This window comes from Bubalus bubalis, chromosome 7 (genome assembly GCF_019923935.1).
Source record: "Bubalus bubalis isolate 160015118507 breed Murrah chromosome 7, NDDB_SH_1, whole genome shotgun sequence".
Classification (NCBI taxonomy): Eukaryota; Metazoa; Chordata; class Mammalia; order Artiodactyla; family Bovidae; genus Bubalus; species Bubalus bubalis.
This window is the reverse complement of record NC_059163.1, coordinates 90,855,252-90,872,767: the sequence shown is the minus strand read 5'-3', so window position 1 is coordinate 90,872,767 and position 17,516 is coordinate 90,855,252. Positions and strand designations below refer to the sequence as shown.

The following is a 17,516-nucleotide window of genomic DNA, read 5'->3' as shown; positions in this document are numbered from 1 at the left end:
CCTTGTACTTCATGGGTCTGTTAGGACCCTGCTCATAGTGTGCATTTCTCACACAGCGACATATCAGTCATTCCACATTTACCAGTGTTCAGTAGTGTGAGGGTTGTTTCTCAAAAAGAATATAATTCTCTGCTGCAGATGCCATGGCCTTGCTGCAGAACTTGAGGGTGCTGTTCTTCCACTGGGTCTTCCTCAAACACTCGGCGCTGTTTTTTCCCACCTGTGATACCTCCAAAACCACAGGGTCTTCTGGATAACCACTGCAGAACTCTTTCCTGCTCTGGGAACCAAAGCATTCTTCTTCAGTGTGAAATATTTGCCCCCAAATCAAATATTCCCCAAAAGGAATACCTCCAAAAAGACTGACTAAATTTTATGCTTCTTTCTTTGTGAAATGAAATACAAGACAAAATAATTTGTCTTTTACTTTAGATATCTTGGAAGAAATCTAGCTCTGTTTTCTCATAATTTTACTCATGTGCCACTTGTTGCCTGCTCTCTGGAGCATGTATATCTTATCAAGGCACTCAGCATGCTGGCCACCTCTTACTTATCTGCTCTGATTAAGGCAATGCCATCAGTGTAATAAAACAATTTAATGTTCTATAAGAAATCTCAGTGATACCCAGATCTCTTCAGACTTTCTTATGGCAGAAGTTGGAAGATAAGACTTATGAGAAAATTATAAATGTATACTGTTGTTCATCCCATGTGAATGCAAACTGTTTGATATTCTTTTCTGCTTAAAATACTTACAGTGGTTTCAGTTTTCCTGAAAACATTGATATACTTTATAATATTGCTGAAACTAGAATCAAGGTTCTTATCTCTAAAAGAAATTTGATTGAAACAAATATTAAACCCTAGTAGGGGTGGAATTTCTAAGGTTAGAAAGAATAGAAGAAAACAAAAACACATTTATATATCCAAATTATATTAAACATTTAATAACAAAAAAGCACTGAAAAGTGAACTAAGCATATAACTCAGGATACTATTTAAAAAATAATGAAAAAGAATCAAAGTGGCACAAAGGAACTAATAAAGACATAAGCAATAGTAAATAAACCAGAAAGTAAAAAACTAGTAGACTTGATAAGTAACATGAGTCATTAAGAGAAAAAATTTTTAAAAAGAGAGAGTAAAACCATTTTAGAGGAAAATTTGGCTATTGAAGTGGTCATTTCTAGGGGGCTGCCAACATCCATTGTCCTTCATAATAGGTTCCCAATTTTCTGTGTGGAATTATCTTTCTTCTATTATGAGTTGTTTTGGTAGGAGAGTAATTCCAGGCACCTGCTTTCCAAATGGAAGTTGAGAAATCCATATCCAGCCTCCTTCCATTCCTTTTTATAGCCCAGGGACTGATCAAAGAGTCTCTGTCTCTCTGGTGTTTGGGTCTTGAATTAAGTGATAAGAGAACAAAAGAAACAGTTGTGAATTATTTATTGCAGCAAAAGAAGAGCATACTGGTCAGACTGTTTCAGCTACAGATAAGCTTCCTTGGATTCCTTCAGGCCTTATTAAGTATCTTTAGTTCTTAAGCCTAGTTTCTTAGCCACCTGTCAGTACTTGGAAACATCCTGTTATTTTCTACTGAATTTTCTTTTACTAAAGTTAGCCAGTGAGGCTTGGTGGCTTGTCACTTAAAAATTTAAGTGATAAAGTCATGTGCAATTTATCAAATAACCTGAAGATCCGAAAAAAAAAAATGTCAAGGAAAATACAATTATCAGAATCGACTTGGGATGAGATAGAAAATTCAAATAAATTAATAGCTAAGATGAAATGGAAATATTAAAGATTTTAAACTCCCAAAGTCACTAAGTTTTACCAACTTTTTTAAGAAAAATCATTCTTCTGTTATTTAAACTTTTTCAGAACATGAAAAAAGATAAAAAGCTCTCTGACTTACTAGCAATACTCTGACATACTTATCCAAAACTGGGTAAGATAAGCCTTTGAAAGAAATCTATAAGCTAATCTTAATTATTAATATACATGCAATGATCAATAAAATGTTAGCAAACCATATACCATAAACCACAATATAGCAAAAGAATAACATATCATGACCAAGTGTGGACCATTTCAGAAAATATGGGGGTGTTCAACATTAGGATATCTATTAGTGTTGTTGTTCAGTTACTGTATCAGGTCAGATTTGCAACCCCATGAAATGCAGCATGCCAGGATTTCATATCCTTCAATATCTCCTGGAGTTTGCTCAAACTCATGTCCATTGAGTCAGTGATGCCATCCAACCATTTAATCCTCTGTTGCCCCCCTTTTCCTCCTGCCTTCAACCTTTCCCAGCCCCAGGGTCTTTTCCAATGAGTTGGCTTTTTGATTCAGGTGGCCAAATTATTGGAGCCTCAGCTTCAGCATCAGTCCTTCCAATGAATATTTAGGACTGATTTCCTTTAGGATTGACTGGTTTGATTTCCTTACAGTTCACGGGACTGTCAAGAGTCTTCTCCAGTACCACAGTTCAAAAGAATCAATTCTTGGGGCTCAGCCTTCTTTATGGTCCAACTCTCATGTCCATACATGACTACTGGAAAAACTATAGGTTTGACTATATGGGCCTTTGTTGGCAAAATGATGTCTCTGTCTTTTTAATATGCTGTCTAGGTTTGTCATAGCTTTTCTTCCAAGGAGCATGCATTTTTTAATTTCATGGCTGCGGTCACCGTCTGCAGTGATTTTGGAGAGCAAGGAAATAAAATCTGCCACTGTTTCCATTTCTTCCCCATCTATTTGCCATGAAGTCATGGGATCAAATACCATGATCTTCATTTTTTGAATGTTGAGTTTTAAGCCAGTTTTTTCATTCTTTTTTAATCTTCATCAAGAGGCTCTTTAGTTTCTCTTTGCTTTCTGCCATTAGGATGGTATTATCTGCCTCTCTGAGGTTGTTGATATTTCTTCTGAGTGTAATTCAGTATACTAAAATATTTAATTAAAATAATAGATTAGATAAGAGAATCTGTATTATTATACCACAAGATATGGAAAAGGTATACGATATGAGTTTAACACCAATTTTTAATTTTTAAAAAGTGAGTAATCTAGGAAAAGAACAAATATCATTAACCTGATAAAATGTAGAAACCAACCACATATACTAGTGAAACACTGGAGCCAAACTCAGAGTCTGGAATAAAATCAAGGATGCTATATTTCAATACTGTTGTTATAATCAGAGGCAACAAATATGGAAAATTTATAAATGTTGGAGTAGAAGAGACAAAATTGCTGTAATTTGTAGTTGAGATGATTGTCTACTTAGATAAAATGAATTGAAAACTATTAGACCTAAAGTCAAAGTTTGTTAAAGCGACTGCATATGAAGTCAAGGTAAGAAAATGAATTTCCTATTTGTCAGCAGTTAACAAAGAGAAAATGCAACAAATAGCTCACAATGACTGACATTCTCTACAGTTTATATCTCTTACCTCTCAACATCTCAGTGAAAATAAATATAAAAATAATTCCATTACAGCACTGAAAAATGAAGAGGGAATCCATCAAGAGGACACAGTGAGGATTTACTCGAAGACATACAATAGAGAGGAAGAGATTAACTGCAAACTGATGTAGCTCCAAAATCACTGCTGATGGTGACTGCAGCCATGAAATTAAAAGACGCTTACTCCTTGGAAGGAAAGTTATGACCAACCTAGACAGCGTATTAAAAAGTAGAGACATTACTTTGCCAACAAAGGTCCATCTAGTCAAGGCTATGGTTTTTCCAGTAGTCAGGTATGGATGTAAGAGTTGGACTATCAAGAAAGCTGAGCGCCAAAGAATTGACGCTTTTGAACTATAGTGTTGGAGAAGACTCTTGAGAGTCCCTTGGACTGCAAGGAGATCCAACCAGTCCATCCTAAAGGAGATCAGTCCTGGGTGTTCATTGGAGGGACTGATGTTGAAGCTGAAACTCCAATACTTTGGTCACTTGATGTGAAGAATTGACTCATTTGAAAAGACCCTGATGCTGGGAAAGACTGAAGGCAGGAGGAGAAGGGGATGAGGGAGGATGAGATGGTTGGATGGCATCACCGACTCAATGGACATGAATTTGGGTGGGCTCTGGGAGTTGGTGATGGACAGGGAGGCGGGCATGCTGCAGTTCATGGGGTCACAAAGAGTCGGACATGACTGAGCGACTGAACTGAACTGATTGTACAACGATAACATATAATATTATACAGTAACTCTAATTTGATAAAAATTTTAAAAAAAATTGAGATCCTTTGTGAGGAGGAGGAAATGACACAGAGTAGGCCAATGAGTTTTAGTCCTGGACAAAAATAAACAGATTCATAGAAAAACACCATTCTTTAAACAGCACTGAGGTGCACAATGTGAACCATTTAACTATGCACTTCAAAATGATTAATGTGGTACAGTTTATATTATGCATATTTTACTATAGTTGGAAAAAAAGAGCATTGATAATTATTATTGGATTCTTATGTCTGCTGATCATGTTAATGTACTGGGATGGAGACTTGTGCTGTGTGCTCAGTTGCTCAGTTGTGTCCAACTCTTTGTGACCCCATGGAGCATGGCCTGCCAGGCTTCTCTGTCCATGGGATTTTCCAGACCAGACAAGAATACTGGAGTGGGTTGCCATTTCCTTCTCTAGGGGATCTTCCCAACCCAGGGGTTGAACACACACCTCTTGTGTCTCCTGCATTGGTAGGCAGATTCTTCATCACTGTGTCACCTGGGTATATAACATTTTTATGCAGGATTTTCTGAGACATAAAAACTAATTCAATGGTTCTTTCAGGGTAAAAGGATAGAAAAAGGCTGATCTAATGGATGGGAAATGGAGCTCTTCCAAGAAGGAGGTGATTGCCCGTGGCAGAGAAAGAGAAGCAAGGCAATGATGCTGGTCTGATGGGGCAGAAAAATGGTGTAGAGCACTGGAGGGAAACAAAATTAATTATACAGAAGCCCTAGTCAATGGAGAAATTTTACTTTAGACTTGTTACTAAAGGAAATGGGAAACTATTTAGGGTCCTGAAGATGGCTATGGTATGAGGAAACTCTATTAAGTTCAGTATGTCATCACATGCATTACAGATGGAGGGAAGAAAAGAGTGGAGGCATTTATTTCAAGACAACAAAGATGCTCAGAATGTGAGGATGTTGTAGTTCACTGCAATTATTTCTCGACTTTTGAGTTGTTGTAGATTATGTTGGGTGATTTAGGATAGGAATAACAGAGGAGAGTGTAGTAGCGGCAACAGGAGGCTTGTATCGACAGTATGAATCTACTTTAGGTGTAATGAATAGAAATAGATGGCTTTAAATAAAGAGACTGCCACCGAGGTTTGGTGGGGATGATGATAGGAGACTGCTCAGATGTCGGAGTCCAAAGATTCAGAAACCAAGAGTATGATGCTACCATGAAGACAAACAGGGAACTGGAATGATGAAAAACTTGAAAAGAGGAAGGAGGTGGTCATACAGCGAAGGATTGATGGGGTATGAGAATCCATGGTTTCACTTTGTCCCTCTAATTAGTTGGGGAAGTTTCTTCCCTTCTGTCAGTTTCTTACATGTAAAACAAAGAGATATCATGTAATCTTGAAGGTTCCATAGGAGTTCAATGGTTTCAACACATTGAGTTGGAGAAAACAGACACCAAGACTGCACAGTCCATGGAGTCGCAGAGTTGGACATGACTGAGTGACTGAACTGAATGTCACTCAGTCGTGTCCGACTCTTTGCGACCCCATGAATTGCAGCACGCCAGGCCTCCCTGGCCATCACTATCTCCCGGAGTCCACTCAAACTCATGTCCATCGAGATGCCATCCAGCCATCTCATCCTCTGTCGTCCCCTTTTCCTCCTGCCCCCAATCCCTCCTAGCATCAGAGTCTTTCCAATGAGTCAACTCTTCGCATGAGGTGGCCAAAGTACTGGAGTTTCAGCTTTAGCATTATTCCTTCCAAAGAAATCCCAGTACTGATCTCCTTTAGAATGGACTATGGACTGGTTTGTATCTCCTTGCAGTCCAAGGGACTCAAGAGTCTTCTCCAACACCACAGTTCAAAAGCATCAATTCTTCGGCGCTCAGCTTTCTTCACAGTCCAACTCTCGCATCCATACATGACCACTGGAAAAACCATAGCCTTGACTAGACGGACCTTTGTTGGCAAAGTAATGTCTCTGCTTTTCAATATGCTTATCTAGGTTGGTCATAACTTTCCTTCCAAGGAGTAAGTGTCTTTTAATTTCATGGCTGCAGTCACCACTGCAGTGATTTTGGAGCCCCCCAAAATAAAGTCTGACACTGTTTTCATTGTTTCCCCATCTATTTCCCATGAAGTGATGGGACCATATGCCATGATCTTCGTTTTCTGAATGTTGAGCTTTAAGCCAACTTTTTCACTCTCCTCTTTCACTCTCATCAAGAGGCTTTTTAGTTCCTCTTCACTTTCTGCCTTAAGGGTGGTGACCATAGGATAAAACGATGGGCACAGTACTGCCCACAATCTTGCGTACTTCAAAGGATCCGGAAGAAACAAACGACTTGAAAGAACTCAGACAAGCCCTTTCATTGGATTCGGATGCGGACAGATCCACCTTCCGGCAGAGCGCGGCTCAAATCTCCTCAGCAGACAACTCGGGGAGCCGCAACCAACTGTCGAGCAAGAGGACCGCAGCGCAGTCTAACAATACAGCACGCACCTCCACTCAGCTCCCAACCGGAACTCGTTGGGCCGCGGAGAGAGGGGCGGGCCCTGACGCCAGTCATCGCCAAGGGCAACGCCGCAGAGCGGAACTTCCTGCAACGTCATGCTTCAAAGGACGCCGATATTGTGTGTCACTTCCTCTGCTCGCCGTAGGCAAGTAAAGCTGATTGTCGTAAAGTAACGGTTGATGTTGAGATATTACTGATACTCTTCCAGCATTGAAGGCTCTTTCGGACAGGCGACAGCGTACCTGCTTCCGCAGGTGCCTGGCTTTTTTTCTAAACCAGTTATTCGAGTTTCTAGGTGATTCCCTCCCCACCTTCAGTTTTGTCCCGGTACGGTGGCCGAAGAGGCTCGTGTGAGGCGGAAGTACCGGGCGGGTGGGTGTGAGCACCCGGGCCTGAGGTGCACGTGGCGCCGGTAAGTAGCAGGAGGAGGGTAAGCGGTCTGAGAATGTTGGACGTGGAACCCAGCGGAGGGAGGGAGGGAGGGAGGGGCTGAGGCCCTTCCTGCCTGCTGGGGGAGGAGGTATTCACCCGGGGCGACGGGGCTCGTGATGAGTGGTCGGTCGGCGCTCACAGGGCTGTCGGCAGGTCACACTCACCTTTCGGGCGAGTCTCTGGCCCTCTGGCCGTGGTTGAGGTGGCAGAGTTGCTGTTATCATTGTTGTTGTCCGCGTTTACGGTTTCTGACTGAGGCCCAGAGGCCCCAGTGACTGAATGGCACGCACTGTTTTTCTCACCAGATAGGAGCGAACATGTCTTTTCGAGGTGGAGGTCGCGGAGGATTTAATCGAGGTGGCGGCTTCGGTCGCGGCGGCAGCAACAACAACCACTTCCGAGGTGGAGGCGGCGGTAATTTCAGAGGCGGCGGCGGCAGAGGAGGATTCGGACGAGGGGGAGGCCGTGGAGGCTTTAACAAAGGCCAAGACCAAGGACCTCCAGAACAAGTAGTTTGTATGTAGGCTTCAGAGCTTGACCTACTTGGGCGCGGAGGGTGGAATGGAGTCGGGGGCGGAGGTTGTAGGTCGGTGTTATTAGGAAGTTTGACTAGGAGTCTGGTGCTGAAAGGTAGATGCAGCAGCTGTCTTTCTCAGGGGATTGGTTCTTAGTTGTGGAGTAAAGCCTACGGAGAGGCGGTAAACTGACTTCACACCGTGCTGTAGAAAGTAAGAAAGCTGAAGGACACCTAAAATACATTATGGAAACAGAACTAGAGTTTTGGCTAAAAGGGAGATATAAATAGGTATTTTGTGTCCTTACCCGTACTGTTTCCATTTTACAGATAAGAAAATTGATTCAGAGTTAAGTTTCTTTGCTAGGGTCATAGTGATGAGTGATCAGTAAGGATATATTTGAGATACAAAGCCAAGTTTCCTGACTCTTAATTGCCACTCTTAAGTAAATGAAGTGAGTTAAAAAAAAAAACAAAAAAAACACATAACTTGCTGAGAAGGGAAACTGCACAGGGGAGTAAAAAAAAATAAAGACCTAATTAGAGCAGTTTTGGGGTAATTATCAAAGAGATAGGGTAGAAGTTTTAGAAAGTGAGACAAAATTTGATAGTAGACAAAGAGGAGACAGGATAAATAGAGTCTAATACATGAAGAGAAAGGTGGATCAGTATGCAAAATGGTGTAAAGAGGTCAGTGGCTAGAGTCAAAGGTCCTGTCCCCGTAACAGTCCATGCATGACACATTGAGAGCATTGCGAAAGTGAAGAAAAAAGAAAGGGTTAGATGGGAGAGAGATTTCAGTGGAAACAAACATAGAACTTGACTAATACTAGAAATAAAAGGTTCTTGATTTTGAACCTGGGTGATGGGAATTGAGATTTGGTTTTATAGGAATATGGTGAGTATTTTAGTTTGGGGTGGATGTAAGTTAGATATAAAAGTAGTTATGAAATTCCAGACTTTCTTGATAAGGATCGAAGAGTCAGTGAAAAGGTGGTAGTGGGAAGTTTTAAAAGGGGAAGGAGGGAAAAAAGGCAGGAGAACAATAGATTGTCTTAGAGTTATGGATGGGGAGAAGGAAGAAGAGACAATAGAATGAAGCATAGTATTTAATCAAATAATAATAGTAACTATAATAAAATAACTTACAAGTTGAGTGGTCTCAATGTGCCAGGCACTTTCTAAGCACTTGACACTTATTGTTGTACTTAATCCTCACAGTACTAGGTGTTAGGCGAGGGTTTTGTTGTTAGCCCTACATTAAAGATGAAGACACTGAAGAATAGAAAAGGTTAGACCCTTACTCCAGGTCACATAGCTAGTATTTGGTGGAGTTAGTACTAAGCCAGGAAGGCTTTTTTGCCTTAAGACAGATACGGTGAAATCCCAGGCAGCCAAGAGGAAAGCTTCTAGAAGAGATTGGTCAATATCATTTGAAACTGTTTTATATTTTAACAATTTCATGTCCTATTTCAGTGTTAGGAGAGTTCCTGCACCCTTGTGAAGATGACATAGTGTGTAAATGTACCACAGATGAAAATAAAGTACCTTATTTCAATGCTCCAGTTTATTTAGAAAACAAAGAACAAATTGGAAAAGTGGATGAAATATTTGGACAGCTTAGAGATTTTGTATCCTTTTTAATTGAAGATGTAGCAATCCTGTTGAAAGGTCATGATTTGTTTTTTCTGGAGTTAAGTATTGATTAAACTGAACTTGGTGCTTCATTGAAATGGATGCAGTATTGCTAAGATTGGACCATAAAGGAGAACCAAGACAGGGGAATGCATTTCCACATAAATTGAAAAGATAGGCCTCTAAAGTGTGCCTTCCTTTTTGGAAGGTTTTAGAAATGATTGTCACTTGGATCAGTGCCACTTGAGTTACTTTGCTTTCACTATGATGATGGTACTGCAATAGTATGGTGGAACTGGAAGTTTTAAAACAAAAACTTCACTTCTGTTTGGAAACCTCATTTCTTACTTTTCGTGAATATTTCTGTATATTCTAACCTTGTTATTTTAAAAATGACATGTGAATTCAGAAGATTATCTTTCATTATAATTGCTTATTCCTTAATAAAATTAATAGTATTTTTCAGTTAAATTATCAGAGAACATGAAAGCATCGTCCTTTAAAAAACTACAGAAGGTGAGTCAAGCTGACACCTAGATCCTTGGTTTTTTAAATGAATGACCTACCTTAGGACAGCTTTACTTAAAGGTACTTGAGACTTCCTCAGTGTATCACTAGTGAAGTTAGAGGGTTGGGATTTGACCCAGGCAGTTTTGAGTCTAGTGTGTCGGTTCTTAATGATTATATTATATTACCCCCCAGCTCATCACACTAATTGTTTCTATTATACTTCCAGTTTTATATAGACCCATATAAGCTGCTGCCGTTGCAGAGGTTTCTACCTCGACCTCCTGGTGAAAAGGGACCTCCAAGAGGTGGTGGCAGGGGAGGTCAAGGAGGAGGAAGAGGCAGAGGTGGCAGAGGTGGTAGAGGTGGTAAGTTCCCCATGGAGGAAAATTTCTAATGAGATTTCAAAGTCACAGCCTATTTAAAGAGTACAATTTAATTTTGAATATAAGCCAACTTCTCTTATGGTTATTTATTTCTTTTAGTAAGGCTCTTTTCAAATCTTGGCAGATTACTATAGTAATAATGCTTAGTTTCTATAACATATAGGATTATCTTAATTGAATTTTTTTAATTAGTATTTAACAAAACTTCATGAAGGTGGGTGATATCTTTATTTTTATGGATGAGGAAATGGAAGCTTAGAAATGCTAATTTGTCCTAATCAAACAAGTGGTGGCTCAGAAATAAAACCAGTATCTTCTGATGTCATGTCAAAGACTATTACCAATAAATTCATTGCTTTGATTTCAGTATGTTGATATTATGTATTTCCCCACAGCTTTGGTACATTTACTGTGTAGGCAGCCAGGTGATAAGCAAGGTTGGGGATGAGCTAGGATGCGGCCTCTGGGAATGATGTGCTAGGTGGGTGACAGGATGATGGGCAGAGCCAAAGTGGTAAGGAAGAGGAGCTGCCAAGTGGGTTACTGTATCAGAAAAGAGAATTCTGTTTTCACTTTTGCCTGTCAATTTAACGAATGTTTCACTCTGTAAATGTGCCTTTTTGGCATCTAGATAACTTGGAGATACTCTCTTAAGAGATATGTTTATATTTATTTCTTTGGAAGTATCCCTTTAAGAATTTGAATGCAGATCCCCTCATTCCCATTTTATATTCAGTCTTATATATAATAGTTCAAAAAATTCACAACTCTATTTTCTTAAAATCTTAATCTTTTTATATTGTATTTTGGACATATATGTTTGTTTCTGTATAATTTCTCTTTTTATGTTTCATCATTCTTTTACAAAGCTATCCCCCAAAATAAGTAAAAGTAGGGACTGCAGTAGGAAGCCAAATGTATTGAATAATAGAAAAAAATTATTTAAAATTTTAAAATTTCAAAGCTCTTCAGCATATGAACATCAGTGTCTGTTTCCAGCTCAGTTAACCTTAAATGTTGTATCCATGGTACTTCCCAGGTGGCGCTAGTGGTAAAGAATCCACCTGCCAATATAGGAGACTTAAGGGACATGGGTTCGATCCCTGGGTTGGGAAGATTCCTTGGAGGAGGGCATGCCAACCCATTCCAGTCTTCTTGCCTGGAGAATCCGATAGACAGAGGGGCCTGGTGGGCTACAGTCCATCAGGTCACAAAGAGTTGGACACGACTGAAGCAACTTAGCAGGCATGGTAGTACTCCCAGAACCAAACCACCCATGTCTGCTACTTTTTGTTCTTAGAATTAAGAAGCCTTAGTGCAGTTTAAAAAGTATATACCATAAGCAAAAGTTGAGGTACAAATACATTTAACAATAGGGCTAAATTGAACTTTAAAGTAACAAGCTTTTCTAATGTAGTAAAACAAAACTTGTTTAAAAAGTTGTAACCAAGGATTTTACCTTTCCGCTGGATTGAGAAACTACTACTGTTTCTCCATTTTTATCTTTTAAAAAATTCTGTGGGATAAAATAAGTGAATATATGTTAGGTTGGTGCAGAAACAATTGTAATTTTGCATTGTTGAACTTTGCCCTTTGATATTAGAATACATTCTTAAATATGATTATATTATACCTCATTTTAATGCACATTTCTTTATATTTTTTGCTAATGACATTAGCAATAAAAATACAAAGATCATGGCATCCAGTCCTATCACTTCATGACAAATAGGTGGGGAAAATGTGGAAACAGTGTCAGATTTCATTTTCTTGGGCTCCAAAATCACTGCAGATGGTGACTGAAGCCACAAAATTAAAAGATGCTTGCTCCTTGGAAGGAAAGCTGTGACAAACCTAGACCACATTTTAAAAAGCAGAGACATTACTTTGCTGACAAAAGTCCGTCTAGTCAAAGCTGTGGTTTTTCCAGTAGTCATGTGTGAATATGAGAATTGGACAATAAAGAAAGCTAAGTGTCAAAGAACTGGTGCTTTCAAATTGTGGTGCTGGAGAGGACTCTTTGAGAGTCCCTTGAACTGCAAAGAGATCAGATCAGTCAATTCTAAAGGAAATCAGTCCAGAATATTCATTGGAAGGACTGGTGCTGAATTTGAAGGTCCAGTATTTTGGCCCCCTGATTTTAAGAGCCGACTCATTGGAAAAGACCCTGATGCTGGGAACGATTGAAGGCAGGAGAAGGGACCACAGAGGATGAAATGGTTGGATGGCATGACTGACTCAATGGACATGTTTGAGCAAACTCAACATGATAGTGAAGGACAGGAAAGCCTGGCATGCTGCATGCAGTTCATGGGGTCAGAAAGAGTCAGACACGATGTAGTGATTGAACAACAACAACAATGACATATTACTTGCTGTTTATTTTGTATGTATTTTAGACTATGGAAATGATGTTAGACAAAAAGCAAAATCGAGCAGTTTTCTTATTTGAGTTCAAAAATGGGTCATGAAGCAGTGGAGATAACTTGCAACATCAAGAACTCATTTGGCCCGGGAACTAACAAATGTACAGCGCAGTGGTGGTTCAAGAAGTTTTGCAAAGGAAACAAGAGCCTTGATGAGTGCAGAGGCTGGCCACTGGAAAGTGACTTCGAGCCATTGAGAGCCCCATTAAAGCCAATCCTCTTAAAACTACACGAGAAGTTGCCGAAGAACTTATTGACCATTCTATGGTGGTTTACATTTGAAGCAAATTGAAAAGGTGAAAAAGCTTGACGAGAGGGTGCCTCATGAGCTGCTGCAAAAAAAAAATCATTTCAGTGTGTCATCCTCTTTTATTCTATGCAACAACAACGAGGCATTTCTTGATTGAATTGTGACGTGCAACAAAAAGTGGATTTTATATGATGCCAGTGATGACCAGCTCAGTGGTTGGATTGATAAGAGGCTCTAAAAGACTTCCCTAAGCCAAACTTGCACCAAAAAAAGGGTAATGGTCACCATTTGGTGGTCTGCTGCCAGGCTTCTGATCCGCTACAGCTTTCTGAATCCTGGTGAAACCATTACATCTGAGAAGTATCCTCAGCAAATTGATGAGATGCACCGAAAACTTGCAGTGCTTGCAGCTGGATCAATAGAATGGGCCCTATGCTTTTCCGTGACAACACTTGACCTAATGTCGAACAGCCAGCACTTCAAAACTTGAACAAATTGGGCTGTGAAGTTTTGCCTCATTTGCTGAATTCACCAGACCTCTAGCCTTATTCATCTGACCTCTTGGCAAATGACTACAACTTCTTCAAGCATCTTGACAACTTTTTGCAGGGAAGAAGCTTCCACAACCAGCAGGATACAGAAAATGCTCTCCAAGAGTTCGTTGAATCCCATAGCATGGGCTTTTATGTTACAGGAATAAACAAACTTATTTCTCGTTGGCAAAAGTGTGTTGGTTGTAATGGTTCCTATTTTGATTAATAAGGAAGTGCTTGAGCCTAGTTATAATTTAAAATTCAGGGTCTGAAACTGCAGTGACTTTTGTAACAACCTAATACTGTTCTTTATAATTGTAAGAAATATATTGATGTTTATAGGCTTATCAAAATATGATAGGTTACAGTTATTTAATTAATATTTCCTTTATTTTTAGGCGGTTTTAGAGGTGGAAGAGGAGGTGGAGGTTTCAGAGGAGGAAGAGGGGGTGGTGGTTTCAGAGGTGAGTGGGAAAAAAAAAACTTGAAATAACTGAATTTCTAGAAATGGTATTGTCTACTAACTTTTATTTCTTTTTGCCAGCAAGTATGTAGAACACCATGGTATTCCTTTTTTTAGCTGAATATACAGTTTCATTTTATATCACGTTTACTTTTGAATTTTTTCACCTGCTTCTGCTTTACTTTGCTGTATTATTAATTTGAAAAGCAAAAAGGTGGTAATATGAATGATAGTTAAATTTGGTCAAGTATGTTTGTTGAACTTTACCAGAACTAATGCTGATTTTAAACTTGAGTTCTGGCTAATAGTGTTATTTAAAGTTCACTTTTCTATATTTTTAATATTTTCATTTTCTCTTAATCAGGAAGAGGACATTAAGTGTGACAGTTGACAGAAACTTCACCAGTCGACTTCTGCATTAACCTCATAATCTGCTTCAGTGGATCAGAAACTTGTTTCTTGAGCACATTTTGAAGAACTGGTCTTTTAGGACAGTGGAGCTAAAATGTCAACGTCATGCAAAAATGAGTGTGGCAGAACAGGCAGCTTTGCCTCAGAAGAGTATGAATAAGTGTTTTAACATTTTGTACAATGTTCGGAACTTTGTGGGTGTTTAATAAAGGGACAGCTTTTAATTGGAGCATATTTGAATTTTGTAAATAAAGTGTTTTATTTCTTTAAGTAATTTAGAGCTGTGTTTATTAAACCAGAGTTTAAAGGGACAGCCTACTAGATTTAAGATAGAAAAAGAGGATGTTTACATATCTAACTGAGCTTTAAAGAAAAAACAGGCTAGTAGAGCAGTATTTCACATTATTTATAAATTAACACTCCCTTTAAAATGTTAGCATTTTGTATATGAGAACATCAGCACCCTTTATCACATTTTTTCCCTTTTGTGTGTTAGGACACAAATCAAAGAAAGACAACTTCTCTAATTGTAACTCATAATTGATTAGAAAATTTTAGTGTCAATTATGAATCTATTAAAGTTGGAAAAACTCTGTTCAGGTTGAGAACTAGAAATTCAAGACATTTCTGAAGAAATATTTAACTTTTTCATTCAATATAGATGGAATGTTGAAAGCTTCACTGAATGTTTTTATTTTCCTTTTTTAAGGGACTCCAGGTTTAAGGTTTTACTGACCATAAATAAATATTTGATTGCTTGCTATGTGTTCATATTCTTGGATAGGGACATTACAAATGAAATTGGTTCTGGCCCTCAATGCTGTTATAGTATCAAGATGTAATAATGATAGCAAGTTAGAATACTGTGATATAGGATAATTTCCCCTACCATTGATTCCAACCTGCCCTCCCTCCCCAACATGGTTCATTCTTGGATTGAGTTGTTGTGTTATTTCTTCAGTTTTCTAGCATGCTTTACCTAACACTTGGTTAACTCTTGAATGCTTCTTTGAGTAGCATATAGTATTGCCTAAGTCAGTATTTGCGTTTTCCTTATGCTTTTTGATTAATGGAATTGTAGCAGGATTAATAAATGTATAAAACATAAGTATGTATGATGAACAAATATGTTGAAAATTTTTCACAGAAGCAGTTATTCTATTATAACTTGGGAAAGGAATCTGTTTGATTTAGAATTCTTGGGTTGAAACTCTCAGTTAAAGTTAGGGCCAGGGTTTTTACTCTTGTTCTGTAAAAGACATAGCAAGCACTAAAGTGACTATGGTATTGTCCTACGGACAAATAATACACAGTTCCTACACCTTTTTTTAACATTAAAAAAAAAGTCTTTAAAATGGCTGTGTAGAAGTAATGTATAGGTTGTAGACAAACCACTTTTGAGATTTTCTTCACCTTTTAACTTGGATATATCTATCTTAGTCACTCAGTTCAGTCATCTCCTTGCAGTCCAAGGGACTTTCAAGATTCTTCTCCAACACCACAGTTCAAAAGCATCAGTTCTTTGGTGCTCAACTTTCCTTATAGTTCAACTCTCACATCCATATGTGACTACTGGAAAAACCATAGCTTTGACTAGACGGACCTTTGTTAGCAAAGTCACGTCTCGGCTTTTTAATATGCTGTCTAGATTGGTCATTGGAGAAGGAAATGGCAACCCACTCCAGTGTTCTTGCCTGGAGAATCCCAGGGACAGGGGAGCCTGGTGGGCTGCCATCTATGGGGTTGCACAGAGTCAGACACGACTGAAACGACTTAGCAGATTGGTCATAGCTTTTCTTCCAAGGAGCAAGCGTCTTTTTATTTCATGGCTGCAGTCACCATCTGCAGTGATCTAGGAGCCCAAGAAAATAAAGTCTCAATGTTTCCATTGTTTCCCCATCTATTTACCATGAAGTGAATGTTAAGTTTTAAGCCAGCCTTTTCACTTCTCTTTTATTTTCATGAAGAGGTTTTTTAGTTCCTGTTGCTTTCTCTCATAAGGGTGGTGTCATCTGCATATCTGAGGTTATTGATATTTCTCCCAGCGATCTTGATTCTGTTTTGTGCTTCATCTAGCCCGGCATTTCACATGATGTACTTTGCATATAAGTTAAATAAGCAGGGTGACAATATAAAGCCTTGACATACTCCTTTCCCAATTTGGAACCAGTCTGTTCCATGTCCGGTCCTAACTGTTGATGTGCATACAGATTTTGCAGGAGACAGGTAAGGTGGTCTGGTATTCCCATTTCTTGAAGAATTTTCCAGTTTGTTGTGATCCACACAGTCAAAGGCTTTGGCATAGTCAATAAAGCAGAAGTAGATGTTTTTTTCTGAAATTTTCTTGCTTTTTCTGTGATCCAACAGATGTCGACAGTTTGATCTCTGGTTCCTCTGCCTTTTCTAAATCCAGCTTGAACATCTGGAAGTTCTCGGTTCATGTACTGTTGAAGCCTGGCTTGGAGAATTTTGAGCATTTGCCAGCATGTGAAATGAATGCAATTGTGCAGTATTTTGAATATTTTGGGGGGATTGGAATGAAAACACCTTTTCCAGTCCTGTGTCCACTGCTGAGTTTTCCAAATTTGCTGGTGTATTGAGTGCAGCACTTTTACAGCATCATCTTATAGGATTTGAAATAGCTCAGCCGAATTCCATCACCTCCAGTAGATTTGTTCATAGTCATGCTTCATAAGCCCCACTTGACTTCGAATTCCAGGATGTCTGGCTCTAGATGAGTGATCACACTATTGCAGTTATCTGGACCATTAAGACCTTTTTTACAGTTCTGTGTATTCTTGCCACCTCTTAATATCTTCTGCTTCTGTTAGGTCCATACCATTTCTGTCCTTTATTGTGCCCATCTTTGCATGAAATGTTCCCTTGGTGTATCTGATTTTCTTGAAGTGCTGTCTAGTCTTTCCCATTCTATTGTTTTCCTCTGCAGTGATCACTCGGGAAGGCTTTCTTATCTCTCTCCTTGCTATTCTTTAGAACTCTGCATTCAGATGGGTATATCTTTCTTTTTCTCCAAAGCCTTTTGCTTCTCTTCTCAGCTATTTGTAAGGCCTCCTCAGACAACCTTTTTGCATTTCTTTTTCTTGGGGATGGTTTTGATCACTGCCTCCTATATAATGTCAGGAACCTCCATTCATAGTTCTTCAGGCACTCTTGTCTATGAGATCTAATCCCTTGAATCTGTTTGTCACTTCTACTGTATAATCATAAGGGATTT

At 39.1% G+C, this 17,516-nt stretch overlaps 1 protein-coding gene and 1 long non-coding RNA gene across 2 annotated transcripts; one reads left to right on the top strand and one right to left on the bottom strand.

Moving 5' to 3' along the window:
* Positions 1–925: 925 nt before the first annotated feature.
* On the bottom strand, positions 926–7,467 carry LOC123334485. The gene is made up of 2 exons (XR_006552443.2): positions 7,321–7,467; positions 926–1,400 (listed from the first exon to the last, which is right to left on the bottom strand). It is a non-coding gene; the product is annotated as an uncharacterized LOC123334485 (long non-coding RNA).
* Positions 7,468–7,473: 6 nt separating this feature from the next.
* GAR1 (GAR1 ribonucleoprotein) lies at positions 7,474–14,555 on the top strand. The gene is made up of 6 exons (XM_006052206.4): positions 7,474–7,672; positions 9,147–9,301; positions 9,762–9,821; positions 10,042–10,180; positions 13,806–13,871; positions 14,235–14,555. Exons 1-6 carry the CDS (start codon positions 7,474–7,476, stop codon positions 14,246–14,248), a joined length of 633 nt encoding a protein of 210 aa, XP_006052268.2. The 3' UTR covers positions 14,249–14,555.
* The last annotated feature ends 2,961 nt before the right edge of the window (positions 14,556–17,516 follow it).

Bases quoted from the DNA above. Each gene is read 5' to 3' on its own strand.
- GAR1 (XM_006052206.4), top strand. From the start codon at position 7,474: ATGTCTTTTCGAGGTGGAGGTCGCGGAGGATTTAATCGAGGTGGCGGC. The intron at 9,302-9,761 runs GTATCCTTTTTA...TAAAATTAATAG, and splicing joins TTGGACAGCTTAGAGATTTT to TATTTTTCAGTTAAATTATC. The intron at 9,822-10,041 runs GTGAGTCAAGCT...TTATACTTCCAG, and splicing joins CCTTTAAAAAACTACAGAAG to TTTTATATAGACCCATATAA.